This window comes from Enoplosus armatus, chromosome 12 (assembly GCF_043641665.1).
Source record: "Enoplosus armatus isolate fEnoArm2 chromosome 12, fEnoArm2.hap1, whole genome shotgun sequence".
Classification (NCBI taxonomy): domain Eukaryota; kingdom Metazoa; phylum Chordata; class Actinopteri; order Centrarchiformes; family Enoplosidae; genus Enoplosus; species Enoplosus armatus.
In genome coordinates, this window is record NC_092191.1 from 13,751,714 (window position 1) to 13,768,792 (window position 17,079).

Sequence of the window (17,079 nt, forward strand, 5' to 3'; positions counted from 1 at the left end):
ATTTACCAGAGAAAGAGCCATTCTTCTGAACCCAGATGTTAACAATAGAGTGGCTTAATGAAGTCCTAGCATTCAACCATCTCACCACGCTAAACTGCTCTGTGATGAGAGACCGCTACCTCTCTCAGGGGAGGAGGGCGACTCATATGATCAGCCCTTTTTGTAGCAGACTTCAAGGTTGATGTCTATCAGTTGCCACCCCCTAAAGTTTAAAATGCCTCTATTGCCTCTAATCACTTATTCATGGTCGTCTTAGGCACAGAAAAACAAGGAGTGCGGCAGCATTCATGGTTGAAAAAGTATAGGACTTTTAACAAATTGTAGCTTTTTACATTAAACCAAGTTAGTGTTGGTCATTACTTCTGCCAAACATGAATAAAGGGACTTTTCTGTTGTAGTAATATTTCCCTGAAAATAATAACAAATTTATTTGAAATAATTTCATGGTTTTAGTGGTTTGTTGGAACTAATGAAAACAGCTTTTTGTAGAAGCACTGAATTAGTGCAAATGATTTCTATAATAAGCTACCGTGGGGCACATTGATGTGTGTATACCGCATGTAGAACCTTTTAAATAGATACATTATGGAACTAATTATAATGTAGCACAATGGCACAAAGTATGGTTGAGAAATCTGTTGTCATTAATGCCATAAAAAATGTTATTCATCATTTGTATTTGCTGTCTATTGTCAGAAAAAATCACAACATTTCAAACAAAAGTTGCTCTCTCAATGGCTCTTTCAATCAATGATAACTGCATAAGTTGATTAACCCTAACTGGCCTTTTAACATTTCTACTTTCAAGGAAACCCAACAACTACGGTTTGTCTTGACAAATACCAGCTGCAGAGGGTCACTTTAAAGAACTGGCCTTCAGGGGCTTTCCTGCTTTTAGGAATCAATGTATTGCAGGTGAGTGGAAACTTTCAGAGTCTAAGAGTTTACATGTTATAAAAAATAGTACTACAGTTCATCTGACATATGTAAGAAAAGGAAAAATTGCGTTTTTGTAAGATATTAGAGAAGTATTAAAAGTTGGAGGTGGTTTCAAGCAAACACTGATATGTGAAACATCGATGATAACCTTTTTCTGTAGTACATACATTTATATGATATAAGCATAACAAATGATCAAAATTACTCTTAACGTAATCAATCTTACTTACAAAAACAACTCTAAGAGTGTACACAGGATGGAGGATTTTCAGGACTCTGTGTCCAAGTTGGCAATCAAAGCAAGAAATCAGTAGAATAATGAAAACGGCAATTCAATCTAATTATCAGACTACTAAGAAATAAAACAACTGCACAAGCTTAGAGGTTTCCTACTAGGTTAAACTGTAAACTTTACTAAACTGCAAAGGGAATACTCTATGTTTGTGTAGATTAGGCAAACAGATATGCCTTGACAGGAAAAAGGATGACTGCACTAGTTTGAAAGCTGTCTCCTGAGTACAATATATTTTAAACATGAGGATTTTGGAGAATGAGCAGATGATGAATGCCTCAAAATATTAAATAAAAATCAAACAGTGCAAATGTCACAACATGGTTCTGAACTGGAAAGAGTTGCATATAAAAGAAAGAGACTATTCTCTTTTTTGTACTAAGAAAGAAACAGATGTGAAAAACAGTACTTTATGGAGTACAGGTTTCGGCATGGCATGAAAGAGGTTTTAAGCTCTCAGATATATACTGAAAACAAAGTGGAAGAAAGAAAACAGGAACCAGATTAAATCAATTTTCATCCTCCATCCGTCTTCAATTTCTACATCATGGATTTAACTGAACTGTAACAACAAGAGGGTCCTGGTGCTGAGCGAATAGGCATACTATCATCACCCTGAAAGCAATAATCATGACATAGTCTTTCATACTCAGAGAAGATGGGAGGGTTTTCTGGATATATAGTTAAAATACTTAGACCCAGTTCTACAGCAACAGACCACTTGATAGTGTATAATTGAAACTGTATCATGCATAACACGTACTGTACAAAAAGGGCAAAGAGTGAGCGTATATAAATAATTTTGCTTTTGTGTGAGGAAAGGCATCACCACCACCTCTCATTTCCATTATATTCAGCTATGAACCAAGAGAAAAAATGACCACAATTACTTTCGAATGTAAAGCCTTTATAAAAATAGCAGCCTACCTTACAGTTTGTTCAGGAAGGGCTGGCCACTCTGAGCCAACTTTCCACAGCTCCCCGTAGAGACAGCATGTGTGTTAAAGATTATCCTCACAGTAATCACACCGCCGAGCGTCCTGTGGCGTTCAGTCACAAAAGCCACTGACCTGTGTGCTGTGTCTACACATGATCATGACGGTCAAGCATTGATTTATAAAACACAATTTCTCCGACTCTGCACGGGGGACTCGCCTGTTCAGAATGACTGAACATGACTCTATATTTAATAAATGTGATCAAAAACACTGAAATCCTCACCAGCTAATAATGAATTGGCTGTAATATAACCATATCTGTCATCAATTGGCTGCAATATAACCATATCATTGATTCTCACATGCAACAATCTTCATTTCTTTCTTCACAAAGGCGCTAGTTAACACCACTTTGTCACAGATACTTTTAAACGGATGTTTCAAAGCAGCCAGATATTTATTGTGCAGATTTTTATATTGTACCGTGGAGGACTTCGTGGCTGGATTACTGCTCCGACTGGCTCGTAAACTATAGAGGTTTCCTTCAGTGTATCCATATCCTCGGTGGGAGAGAAATTGAATTTCACAGCAAAATTTACAACAGCCAGAATTCACATGAACTGGGTTAAGTGGTGGCTGTTGACATCTCTATTTGCTTTCTAAATTGGTACAGTAGCATGTTTTGTTCATTTATAGTGAAAGGAGAGATAAACATCAACCTGCACGTCAAATGCATTTCGTTCTAGGGTTGAGTATCATTTGATATGTATTGATATTAGTGTCAATACGATACCTTACGATACACATTCTTTTGATAGCTGGTTTCTTTGAGAGTGTCTAAACACAAGCAGTTGTACAATTTGCCTCGATAAAAGCATGTCAAGAAGTCAACAATATTTTGAATCTGACCAGACATTTGATACTAGCTTTTGGTACTTGACAGCTTTCGATGCTTGCTGCTATGAACTAATTTTACTTGGTACCAAAAAAGTACTGAGATTCGATATAGCCGTAGAAAATACTCGACTGATGATAAGGACATGACCCTGCACTGTAAGAGTGACACACAGTATGGCTGATGGCACCAAACACAGCGTGGGACACAGGAAAACCTGTGTGTCATCCTCCCTGTCCTTTCTCCTGACACTCCATGTAGTGCGAATGCCTGAAAAATAACCTCCAGATCGGGCCACATATTGGGTTTAATATGCGTTCTTAATTCTGAGCAACTTGTGATCTACTTTTGTGAGACATCTACCCAATTTAAGTCCCTACAAAGAATTACCAAAGAATGTGAGGTTGCATTATTTAGACGTATATAATGTTCAGTAAGAGGCTTTCATTCCAAGAGCTATTGAAACAAGAGGTGTATTGAAATAATAGTCAAAGATGTGCTATTGTCTTTCTTTAATCAGTTGCAGAGGGGTTACTAACACAGTGGTAGTTGCAGTTCTGCTGAGCAAACCTTCAATCTACAGTATTAACACTAATAGATACCTTTAATTGTCTTGGCTACTACAGTGATGATGATAACAAAAAAAAGTCAGTATCTTAATAAAGACTTGGACTAAAATGTTGCTTTTTCATTTTGAAACAACAGACCAGGTTTTAAGAGAAGATGCTTTGTGAATTGTTTTTTCCTTAGTTCATAATTGTGCTCAGATATGCCCAGATTCTTCTGGTGTACCCTGTTTTGGCAGCATATTTAACATTGGCTTGAAAGCTTGATGATACAGTAAATCAGAATGATTAATACAGGATAGAGACATCCTTGGCCCGAGAAACAGGCTAATATCCTGTGCATCTGCTTTGGTTTTTTATTTTTCCTTTTAAACCTTTTTTTATGTGTTCTTTGACATAAATTGTTCAATAGAAGGGTGACAGGAGGACATAACTAACCTGCACAAAAAGAAGAGAGCAAGCATTGTTTGCATATCATGTCAGAAGCTTTTATTTCTACTGAGACAAACCCACAAAAGAATCTTAAAGAAACAAAAGAAAAGAGTTTTTCTGGATTTTCATGGAAAATATGTTTCATAAATGCTGCAGAAAACAGAAAGCTGAACTAGGATTACGTTTAAAACAACTCCGTATAAATACTTTTTATAGAGTTACACAAAGTAAACAGAGGGTTTGAATTGATGATTCTAGTTTATTTATTAAATTGTCTCAGAAAAGCACTGCCAAACAATATTTAATGATGAAACTAACCCATACATTTTAATGCATGTGTTAAATCCAAACAAAAAGTACATTATTTCAAAATATAAAAACGGATTAAATGCACAGGTGCCATCTCTAATGGTAATGGGAGGTGACAGTTGAGTTCATAAATAGTCCGTTGTAACTGCAAGAACCCAAAACCCTCTCTTCTCTGGTTGGGGAAGCTAATGTGCATATGTGAATAACAAGCAAACATAACGGTGTTTCTGCGTTGCCCTCTGTCGGGACACATTCCTCGCTGGTCCTGCTGCAGCCTTGTCATACCAAACAACATGTAAAAATGTGACCCATATGGTCTCCCTCTTCAAGAGGGACTGATTGAGCTGTATGGAAGTCGTAGCCCACCCACAGAATACAAATAAGGAGAACCATATGTGGGGAGATGAATTAGGTAAACTGCACAACATTTTTATTAGATACAATTTCACTTGCCTTGTGGACGGACTGCAAGGTGACACTTTGAAAATAAACTTTGAGCCACAGAAAGAAAGAGACCTCTGGTTAACGGAGGGTAAATCAATGAAACATGGAATTACTAAACCAAATGAACAGTAACTGTTATGTTTTGTAGTTGTATTAGATTGACCAGAATGTGGTCCAAATAAGCATCATGTCAATCATCTAACCTGCCTGCATTAGAGCTGACTGTACCAATAATTGAACACATGATTGTCAAAGTCGGAAATGTAACATTTAAGTGTGCCTTCACATTACCTGGCATATTAAACTCCATTAAGACTGTGAACAAATGTTTAGTTTCACAGTTTATGGGTACATTTGTGTAAAATCAAACTTTTCTTTCATGGCCTGCTGATTTGATTTTCATCTCAAATACAAATGTCTTCAACACTTGTTTACAAAATGAATAACTACTCAAAATACACTATAAATAAATCATTACAGAGAATTAAATTAAGTGTTCTACAAGGCTGGGAAGCCTTCAAGAGGTTTAGGAGCCATTGGCAAAGAAAAACACACATTTATTCTTGGTTGCCTGTACATAATAACGAAAAGATACTTTTCCCTTTCAATATTTCTAAACCTTTTTTGTTGCATGCTTTCACATACTTAGAAACTGTTCCTTATTATCTTGAGTTAGTTTGACTCTTAGAAGTTTATAGACTATTTAATATGGATGACTGAGGCATGACTCCACTAAAAGTGGGCTTTAATCATTATTTAAACAGAAAGAACTGCAGACTACAAAATATCACAGCCTCTGTGATTTAATCTGTGAGAACATCTCCAAGTGGCCTCCAGCACGAACACCTCTGTCGGCGGTCTGACAAGATTAATGGCTCGTTACATCAGCTTTTTGTTTGCATTTGTCAAATGTATTTCCTGCTTGCGATAGTTTAGATTAAATAAAAAATGACCTGAATCATCAAGCATTTGCGACTTTTGACAGACAGCCAGTCCTGGCCTGCTAAGAGCTTCAAGATGATCTCTCCTCACTAAATATATCACATTTGCTGAACAAAAGAACATGTCCTTAACAGCCGCTCACATGGACACGTCTGTTTTCTCAATCAGGTTAAGAGAATAAACATGTTTGTGGTAGAAAAAAAACAGTTAATATCAGCACCTGGAAACACATCCTGATATTATGTAACTGTGTTTATGTAAAGCCAAAAGTATGTTGTGACATATACTATAAACCTGAGGGCATGATGCATGAATAATTCACAAGAAACACTTCATGAAAAGTAAACTGCAATGGGCAAGTGACCTTTTTCCAGCATGTCTCAGAAGTGCCCAGTGGAAGTGCTGATCTGATGAATGTCAAGACACCTCTGACTCACTGCAGCCTGTTTTTGGCCACGGGGATCTCAGAGGAGAAGGGGCCACTATATTAATCTGCCCTCAGTATGGCAATTGTTAGCCTTTCCTTTCATGTGGTCGGGAGGTTGCTGTCGAGAGGGCTGTGTAGTTTTGGAGAACTTAAATAGGAGCTCATTCATAGCAGCTCCTGCGTTACAGAAAAGGAAGAAATGTAGTGGAATTGGAAAGAATCCATGATATTAAACAGTAGATGGGATTGTGAAGTGCTAGGAGTAATCATGCCAGGCAACAGGCCGCAGGAATGCAAATCACCCCTCAAGCCAAGAGTTAAGTTAGCAGGTGGCCTCTTCTATTCACTGAATGTCAACACTCCTTTTAGATGGAGCCTACATAACATCTGGGCAGGCCAGCCACTGCTTTTAATTAAGTGAAATACAGTCATTCAATGTTCTGCCATGTCAGAGAGAAAAAAAAGTTATAAAAGTGGGAGGGTAGGGGGAGAAAAAGTGCAACAGTACATATCCTGTGTTCATAGAAGGTCAACACAGTTGTGTAAATAAAAATTAATCCTTAACTTAATCCCTAGATTTCCAAGACTATTGAAAATACGTAAAATGCGTAACCAGAGTATTTCTCTGGAAATAGCACATTCTCTCGCTGTTTCCTGGAAATGCTGCTTATCGTGAATGAGCAGGAAATGCAGAAACACTCGCTCAGTTTAGTTTATGGTCTCCACTTTGTTTCCAGGGGTGAATCTTAGTTCTTAGCAGATGGCAACATCCAAAATGTGAGTGCACAGAATGCAAGCAAGCATTGATGTGCCACACATCATGTGATGGATGGTATCTTTGCCCATAATCAGGAAGAGATTGCTTACAAAATAATATACCTTTCTCTGCTGGCAGCCTGTGATAATTACCCTTTTGGGCTGTCTTTGGAGGTCACAGCCACTGTTTTACTGCTAGCACTGTACCACTAGCATTACCACTCCCCAAGAGCATGTCAACTGGCTCCGTGGGTGGACCCCTAGTTTATATCATACTTGTCAAACATTTATAAATCTGAGACGGTAGTCTGGCAACAGAGTTTAAAACATCCGCAGAACTCCAAACAGAAATACAAAAGAACAACTTGAATTTGAAAAGGCTGGAGAACTTGCAGCTGAAGGAGGGAAAAAGGCTCCAAGATTAAATATATTTATTTCTGCATATAGCTTAGGGTGATAAATGGAACAATAAAAGCTGCGGGTTAAGTACAGGCAAAGCAAAAGATAGAGTTTTTCAAGTGGTACATTTATTAAAATACATAACACTCTACATACATACACAAGATATACTTTCCCCAAATGTAAGCAAGAATCAGTGTGGAGCAAAGACGTTTGCAGCTATGACAAAGTCCACAGAGGAATGAGAAAACAGTGTTTATAAAAGAGTTTCTCTCCAGACTGACATAATCCCTTTCTGAGGACACACTCTCTTAAAAAAATAGCTGGCTTGGAAAAGGTGAAATAGTATCAGTGCTGAAAGACGGTGACAGCTTGAAAATAGCTTTGGGAAGTTTGGTTTAGATTAGAGAACACACACTTTTTTTTTTTCCAGTGATCCAATTTGATTTAAATTTCCAACAGCCTGCTCAGTTGTGAGGTCTCCCTTGTTTATTAAATTAACTTGCGATGCTGCATTTTGTGACATTATTGTGTACGTCACTTAAAATTGTTGGTCCATTACGGAAACAAACTAATTACAAAATTTGCAATGAAGAAAACCACATCATATACCGACATCGAAGTATAATCCCACATAGCTCAGAGAGTGTATTGTAAAAGGGGAGAAACAAGCAGAAGGGGAAGCGACCTTATGTATCATGATGACTCCAGTGAATAGTTAACTCATAAGTTATCATACAGACGTAAATAAGAGGGAGTATATGCCAACGGACTCAAAAGTTAAAAGATAACTGACGTAAAATAAAATCAACATTTTGTCCTAATCATTTAAATATCACAATATTCAGTGCTATTTTAAAAAAAGAAAATAAATTAGGTAATAAAACTTTATATACATAATACTGTACATCACATCACACCAGCAGCAGATGTGTTTTCCAGCGATTCCCATACCAGATAGCATAAATTAAAGTTAGCCCGGCCACTAATGGCAACCACAAGACCTAACTACCATATTTCTATATTTCTTGAGGATAACGTTCGAGCTGTCATCAAAGTAAAGTACTGATATAGCGTTGAGCTTGGTAGGGGCACAGCATGGCTTTGGCACATTGTCAGGAAACATTAAATGGACCTATAAATGAGAGCATAAAGTAGGTTTAAAGAGGTGCAATTCCAAATGAATTGTAACTGCTAAGAACACTAAGGTAGCTTATAACATGGTTTTATTGCAATACACTCTAAAGAATACTTACCAGGGTTTGCACAATTGCATGATTTGTAGCATTCATGTGCGCGTTGAGTGGAAAAGAGCATTCACCATCACAGTAAAAAGCAGCATAGCCCTCAGGTGCAATGATCCAATCCTTGACATAACAATTAGCTTCCGTTATTTATGGCACATGGTAGGTTTTCTCAATAAGAATGTGCTGTTTGTAGTGTTATTACCATTTCTTAGTGTTAGAAATGTTATGTGATATGAAATAATTTTGTCGTACCTGCCAGCCCAAATCTCGAAAACTGACGTAAAGTTCATGCTTCTTGCAGGCTTGCTTCTGTTCGCTTGTGTTGTAATCTGAGAAAATAACAGAAAGTAATGATTTTGTACATCTTTTTGTTCGGTTACCGTAGGAAGGTTAGCACAACAGTGGCATAGAAGTCTGTAAAGCTCCTGAACAAAAGCACTAGAAAAACACATACAAAGTCTGTAAATAGTCTGCTACATCATTGTGATAAATTGTAAACATTTCCTATAAATGTTATACTATTAAAAACAATGGATGTTCCATTAATGCTGGTGTTCTCTTTCCCACGTCACTGTGTAAGGGTCATAAATCTATACAACAGACAAATTCACCAAGAGCGTTGTAATAATCCAAAAACCTTTACTAGGTCAATTATTCCTTGAAATAATTCAAGAGTAATGAGATGTACAGGACTGCGCATTATAGGGCTGTGCCACTATACATTATACCTCAATCTCTCAGTACTTATCAGTAATGTTATTTCAGCTGAATACAAGTGAAATGCGTATCAGAGCTGAATGCTGAATAAAAACTCATCACAAATAAAAATGTCAGGTTCGTTCTGAGCACCAAAGGAGAGGAATGAATAAGGTCATAAAATCAAACGGCTTCATCCTCTGGGGATCATTGAGGAAGGTGCCCAGCAGATTTCATAGCAAGTAGCCCATTATACGCACAGTATATACACATATTTCTTGTATACAAGTCAAAATTGTGAAGTGACAGTCAAAATACCCTAAAAAATAGGCCTTTGACAAAATCATTAGCAATCATCATCTGGGGACAATGAATATTCATATGTGGATTTATTTTAAATTCATGTCAATCTGGCCAGTAATTGTGGAATTAAGTTGGATAGTCTGACAGACGGACGGACAGTCTGATGAAATGATGGGCAGGTCGTTAGCAGGGCAAAAGGATGTGGTTGTAATGTATCTAATGTAACAATCAGTGTGTACAGGATAAATAAAATTATAAACAACTATTGTAGCATCTTAAGTACATCATAAAAATGCACATACCCCCAGTTTTTGGTGCTCTAGATGATTCTTGTTGATTAGTAGATTTATTGCGATTGTGGTTCTTTTTTTTCCCACCAGCAGCTCTGACAGAGCGAAGCAACACCCCACTGGCCTTGAAGAAAGCAACCAGGAACGGCTGTTTGGACTGGGGCCCGTTCCTCCCAATGATTCCAGCAGATTTTATGTTGATACTTCGTCCTTTAAAAAACAGAAGGTAAATAAAACGTTCAAAATAAAACTAAAGAAAAATGGGATATTTTATAATTTTACAACTGCAAGGTGAGTCTGAAGTCTGGCACCTTCACAAATACGAGGTCATGCCGTTAATCTTTTTTTTTTGTGGATTTATGGCCATTTATTGGAAGGAAATAATCACAATCCACAAACTGAACTGAAAACTGAACTTTACTTGCCATCTACAGTCTCCACACAGAGCTGCAGGCCCAAGTTCTGCTGTGGGTTCATCACCCAGTGGTTACTGGTGGCCGTGATGTCAAACACTAGCCAGCCCCCATCAGACGCCTGGACCTTTTTAGAGTCGAGCAAGAACGTCTCTGCATCTCTGAAGGTAAGACAAAACGATGGAACAAACATCTGCTTTAAATAAACAGTTAAAATGATGCACACTCAGATAGCCAGGACATGCATGTAAACAGCAACTGCTATTACACAACAAAAACATACATTGTCTTCTGATTATTTAAAAAATATCATAATCCAGTGAAAGTGACTTAAATGTTTAGTCTCTGTGAGTATGTTGGTTTTCAAGAGTCAAGAGTATTACTCCTGTGTTTCAGAGCGGTGCCGGTCAAGCAGATGGTGAAATGAATGCAGTCGCTTTACTGCTGCATTATGAACAAATTACCAAACCTCAGTGCCTGCTATAGTGCGTAAAGCTCTAGAACAAATAAAAACTGTCTGTGCACCTTGATGTTTCATAGCTTTAATGGGACACGAAAAAGAAACCATATGCTTCTTTGATGGCATTTAGACTGAATCCAAGAGGTCTTAGCCAGTTAGACTGGAACAGATAAACGAGGTATCACTGACTGATCACAAATGGATGCTTTAGCCCAAACTCTGTAGCAGAAGCCAAAATCTGAGTGGCTTTTATTAGTTTCTTTATCTCTTTATCCTTTTGAAACCAAACATTCTTCTCTAAAAAGGCCTTTAGTATTGAAAACTGGTTATTTGATGAGTAACAGTAATTTGGTCATTTTTGTGTGCCAGCTTTGTACTGGAGATAAAAAGAAAGCAGCGTCGCTGTTGTTGAAGAAGCTGTGACTTGTAATAAACTGCAGGGTTGTATGGCAAATAGTGTGCCAAGATTTCCGCTCTTTGATTGGCAAAACATTTCAGGAGTTATGAATCATGTATATCAGCCCTTGAGTATTTTTAACATGAGCCTGACATAAGGCATCAATCAACCCTAAGTTGAAAAAGCCCGGCTTCGCAATTTGCATTGGATTCCTTTCAAGTGGCAGATCGGATAAGGCAGCGCCTGTTCAGTTTTTGTGGTTAAATGGTGTTGGTCGGAGAGAGCCGAGAATTTCCATGTGGCCCCAATAGTTCAGGAATTATTCATGTGTTTATTACAGGTGTAATAAAACCCGACCTCATGAGGAATTCCACGAGGTTGATTTTTATGAGTGACATACTGCTGAACTTCCTCTTTGAAATTTACAGTATTAAGCTTATATCCTGTGATAATTTAGTTTGCGTAGGTAAGAATTCACTATTCCCACAGCCATATCCAAGAGGAAAATGTTTATCCTGCCTCTTCATCTGTGATTACTGGATGTACTGTTCCACAGAGTGAGTTAAAATGACGGGATACCAGGGATAGAGGTAACTCCTCTTTTTAGACAAGTCTGTCTCCTGCAAATTATGTTCATATGCCACTATTCTCCATTAGGAATTTATGTTCAGAAGCAGTGCAGGACGTAATGCGACATTGATATAGTGGAGTGAAAGGAGGTCAGGTTGGTGCGTAGTCGTCTGACTTTAAAGGTGCCCTGTGGAGTTTTCCACCACTAGCACTGTAGCGATATGAAGAATTATGTTTTTAAGAGCTCCTTGTTTTGTTGGTATTTGGTTCCATGCATGTGCACAAGGATGACGGTTTCCCCAATTGACAGTGGCAGTAAAGTACCAAAAATGTTTGCAGTGTAGCAACAAAGGCAGTGAAGAAGAAAACTAGCAGGCAATCGTGGATGTAAACCCTGTAGGTTTCAAATTCTACCAAAAATCAGCTCTGCAAATGTTTTAAAATAACATATTGACAATAATAAAATAACTTTCATAAAATAAAAATAATAAAATAACTATAAGAAAAAACTCTACAGGGTACCTTTGACACCAACATCTCAAGTCCCATCTCATACTCATACCAGTAGTGAGTAATAGTTTACTTATTTAATATGACTAACTTGACTGCAACCTTTATGTAACCCAAACAAAGTGATTATTAAAGTATTGACAGGAAGTGAGGGGAGAGAGTGCAACAAAAGTCCCTGGCTGGACTTGGACTGGGGACGTTGCTATTATTGTAAATGGTCACTATATTAAGACCTTAAGACGTCCTAACAAAGTGGTTTTTATTTGTTACTTAAACCATAACTTTTGTGTATACAGTATTAACCTTCTGTCCTAAATGTAAAGAAAGACACAAAAGAATGAGTATGGTTTTACAAACTAATAGTACTCATATAATATGAATTCATTATGGCTTTTTAAGTTGAGGAAAAACGTATTGTTTTAAAACATTCCAATATTGTTTCTAAGATTTCTCGCATTGGGAAAGAGTTGTTCTTCTTTGTGAACACCAACTAAAACATACTCATCCCCATGAAAACTTAAACTGAGCAGTCTTCCCCTTTAAGATGGCAGAGTCCATTGACTTGGACCTTTTCAAAGCCCAGGAGGGCCATATCTCCCCTTCAATCACCCACACACATTTTTGGCAAGCAAATGTGGGCCCACTTTTAAGTACACCCTTGTGTATTCAGCTATGTCATGGTTTAAACTTCCGGAATATTGTTAAGACAGGCAGGTGGTGGGCATAACAGTGACCACGGGAGCACCCGAGGGAGCCCCCTCCCCCCTCTTATGGGCCCTCATGGTTTCATCTGGGACACGGCCAGCTTGGCAGGCAACACAAGACGAGTGATAACTGATGGACCTTCCGAGCTTCGTAAGTGGCCAACTTGCTAATGGAGTCCTCTTTATCCGAGAACTATATTTGTAAGGCAGACATGGTGCGAATGAAGGAGAACAGAGTTGGAGATAGAAGGGCGTTCAATGCGAGTGGAAAGTTTCATCCTTTTAATCAGTGGTGCAAGAAGTATTGAGATCTTTTACTTAAGTAAAAATAGCAATATCATACTTTAGAAGTACTCCATTAAAAGTAAAAGTCTTGCAATTATAATTTTACTTAAGTAGAATTACATGAGTATTAGCAGCAAAATGCACTTAAAGTACATGTAAAAGTACTCATTGGGGGACTGGACCACAATTATTAGAAAGCAGCATTTTAATGTTTTAGCTTGTAGAGGTAGAGCTAATTTTAACTACTTAGGTTGACTGGTCATATGTGCTTAGTTACAATCCACCACTGCCTTTAACCTCCTAAGACCCAAGCTCTATCTTAATTTCTCTTTGCTATTTGGGCTTATTGGGACCTGATAAGTATAAAAACTAAGCATCATCTTTTGACATGATTTGGTTCCACATACGGGGACAATTTTGAATTTCCATATAAGCAGAATTAAGTATTATGGTATAACCCAAAATGTGATGTCCACGCATGTGGATGCCAGGTCTTAGGAGGTTAATGTTTGGTTTCGGTTGGTCAGGCACTTACTTGTTTGGATATTCCTTGATGACTTGATATATGGAAACCTTCAGAGTAATATTGTCGTAGCGGGTGTGACTGCGGTCCTTATAGATCCGAAACTCTGCAGCAGTCACCGCCTCTCCGTCCGGGATCTGAGTCAGATCAAAGCGGAACTCCTTGTAGTGTCTTCGTTGGTGAGAAAAATCTTTGTCTTTCTCAACTGGGAAAGAAAATATTTTATGATGACTTTCATTTTTACTGGCAGCAAAAGCTCAGATCAAAAAATATGACTTCAACTCCTGGACCGCTGTGTGTGTTGCTCAGAAGAAAAAATATGCCGGCAGTAACGCACAGAAAAGGAGTAATTTATCACATCTTCTTTTACATTCCAGGTCCAATCCAAACATTTTGACTACCAACAAAAGCACTTTCCAGTTCATTAAATCAGTCAACTGAATACAGGTAGCAGTTCCCAGACAGGCCCTCTACTGTGTGCCTAACTGCATTCTCTGGCCATGATGAATGGGCTGTCAGTTAAGAAAAACAGGCTGATTTCAATTAAAGACACTTTCGTCTGCTCCTCAAGTGAGAGAAAAGACCAGACAGGATTCTTCAACATCATGTGAGCGTCTACTCTGACCTCATTTCTGACCTTATGCTGACCTCCTGTAGGTTCCATACAATGTGCTAGACTGTTTAATGACCCTTAACCTTTAAAACTAAAAAATTCTAATATAATGAGTACTTAAGATATCTTTTTTAGGCCTGTCATGTTGGTACATGTTTAAAAGCTCATCACTTTTTACTTTGTACAGATATGTACAGCTTAATTTTGTTGCAGGTGTTGCATTTATTTTTGTAGATAAAATAAAACCCCTCAATGCACTGACTTCATTAACAGCGTCAAACAGCCTCGGTGTATCAACATTATGAACATGCTGACAAAAGATACTTTGATGCCACTAAAAAGTGACCGCGAACTGCCTCACACCCCTGCCTGGTAGCAGAAAAGAGGCATGTGGCTGAGGTCAGTGGATTTTCTGACATCTGTGGTGATATCATGCAGCGCATTTCCCTGATATTTTATCGAGAGAGAATGCCTGCGGTTACTTAGCACAAACAGGTCAGAGGTCAGGTCTGACTTTTACCCATGGAGCGTGTTCCATTATATTAGCCTGGGGCAGTAATCTGAAGCAGAAGTGCCACTGAGAACATACAGCATTCAACCTAATACTCAATAGCAACAGATTAAATAATAATGACTTCACTCCCAGGTAAAGGTGAGCCGCGTGCATTTGTGATATTAATTGGATTCAGTTTGTATCCATGTTTTGTTAATAAAATTAATAAATGACTGGTGTGTTTCATCGTTACTCCTCTTGCACACAATCTCAGGCTTGTGTGTGGATTTTCAATAACTGACTTCTTATTTATACATTGAGGGTTGAAATGGTTACAGTAAGCATATTAAAGGGCATGAAATGCCACATAGACGTTTCTAAAACAGTTGAGGTCAGTAGCTATATTTGAGTGTACTGTAATAAAGACAGAGCCCCATTGAACACTTCACTGACAGTCCCCAGAACGAGAGCAGAGCTTTCAAGGCTGACAGTGTACATGCCCTGGTGTAGTGGTAAGTGGAAACAGATGGGCTCAGGCCAAGGTGAGGGATTATACTTCCAAGCAACTCTACACAAATTCACTTTTACATGTTTTGCTCTATATTTAAGAAAATAAAATCCTTGACACTACAATACCAACAGTATGTTAAGTTCATTAATGGTGAGTTTTTTTTATCATTCATTTAGGATTCTGCAACGCTGCACCATAGTTCATTTTTGAGTAACTTTCCATGTGGCGTGCTTAATGTTTTAACTCTCATTAAAGAACAATAAATTCTACAAATAACACAAATTTGAAGAATAAAGCTACTGCTTTCTCTTAGTAACAGAACCTCAAGATATACAGACATCGGTCAATATCACTCCCCTTTTAACAACAGGAAATCATTTAGACCAATTTTCTCAAGGTCAGACAGTCATCTGATAAGTTGCTCTGATCTGCTGGGTTAAGGGTCAAGGCTACTGAACAAACACATCATTATAAAGATCAGCTGCTTTTTAATAGAAAGCAGCACAAATTGATAAGGTCAAAATGTTGGGTCTAATCCTATTAAATACTAAATATTTCACACAAGGCTGAATAGCCAGATGATGACTGATGTCTGAAAATGTACTAACATATTCACATGTAGAAATTCCAAACAACGAGAGGAAGTCAACAACTGTAAAACTTAACTAGATACTCAGCACAATTTTTATAGTTTTATAGGCCAACATAGCTCAGGTTATTTAACCAAATGTGACTGCATGTGCTGATAGCAACAGACCAGACAGGCCAAGAAACATATTAATGAATAAAAATAGGCCTAAATCTTGAAATACATGAAGGCTACAGTGGATTGTACTTTTAACTTTTCATCAAGTAAAGTGGATCCAGGTGAAATCCTTATAATACAATATTGATTTCCTTTACAATGGAGGGGACGAAGATGGAGAGAAACACGAGTTGGAGACGGATTTTATTTATAACTTTGAGATGTGGATTTTGCAACTGAAGTGCTGCACCTCTATTTAGGCTAATATCGAAACCAGGCAAACCAGACCTGCGTTCTATTTTCGATGAATTTCTTAATTTTGATTTAAGGAAACCTTGTGAGAAATTAGCCCACTTTAATGGCACTTACCTAAATTGACAAAACTCATAACCATGTCGGCATCATTGAGGAAGCTGGTCTCGTGCGCTGAGGTGAGTGCGGGGCTGTGGCCTAACAGAGGGGCCGCTCGGTAAGGCTGTGCCACACGGGAGTACCCGGCATGCTGGGGGCTGTAGTAACCCTTCCTGGAGTGCCCTTGAGCCTTGGCACTGAAGCTCTTCCCTGCCCCCTGCTGCACCCCCTCCTCCTCCTCCACGGCCATGGCGTTGTACAGGTCGAGCATGAACAGCGGCGCGGAGGACGCCTGCTTCCCGGGAGAGAAGGGCCTCGGGCGGTGAGGCAAGCCCAGGATGGAGAGGATCTCTCTCTGGATCTCCCTTCGTTCGTGATTGCGCAACCTCCGGTAAATAAAACTGGAGTGCACATGGTTGTCACTTAACCCGCAATGAGCGCAAGACAGAAAACTCAGGCAGCTCCACGCAAGTCCAAGTACAGCACGGTTCAAAGGTGTAAGCGCTGTCATCTTGACAAATAGTTCACTCCGGGGTGTGAAGTTGAACTACATCGCACTCTGTGAGAAAAATAATAAAATGATTTATATGTCTGCCAATACGGAATCATAGACTTTCCATATTAGACAG

General features: G+C 38.5%; 1 protein-coding gene across 1 annotated transcript; it reads right to left on the reverse strand.

Moving 5' to 3' along the window:
* Positions 1 to 8,324: 8,324 nt before the first annotated feature.
* On the reverse strand, positions 8,325 to 16,961 carry bmp5 (bone morphogenetic protein 5). Its single transcript, XM_070915506.1, has 7 exons — positions 16,469 to 16,961; positions 13,750 to 13,942; positions 10,301 to 10,449; positions 9,888 to 10,085; positions 8,839 to 8,915; positions 8,596 to 8,706; positions 8,325 to 8,474 (listed from the first exon to the last, which is right to left on the reverse strand). Exons 1-7 carry the CDS (start codon positions 16,959 to 16,961, stop codon positions 8,325 to 8,327), a joined length of 1,371 nt encoding a protein of 456 aa, XP_070771607.1.
* Between the last annotated feature and the right edge of the window lie 118 nt (positions 16,962 to 17,079).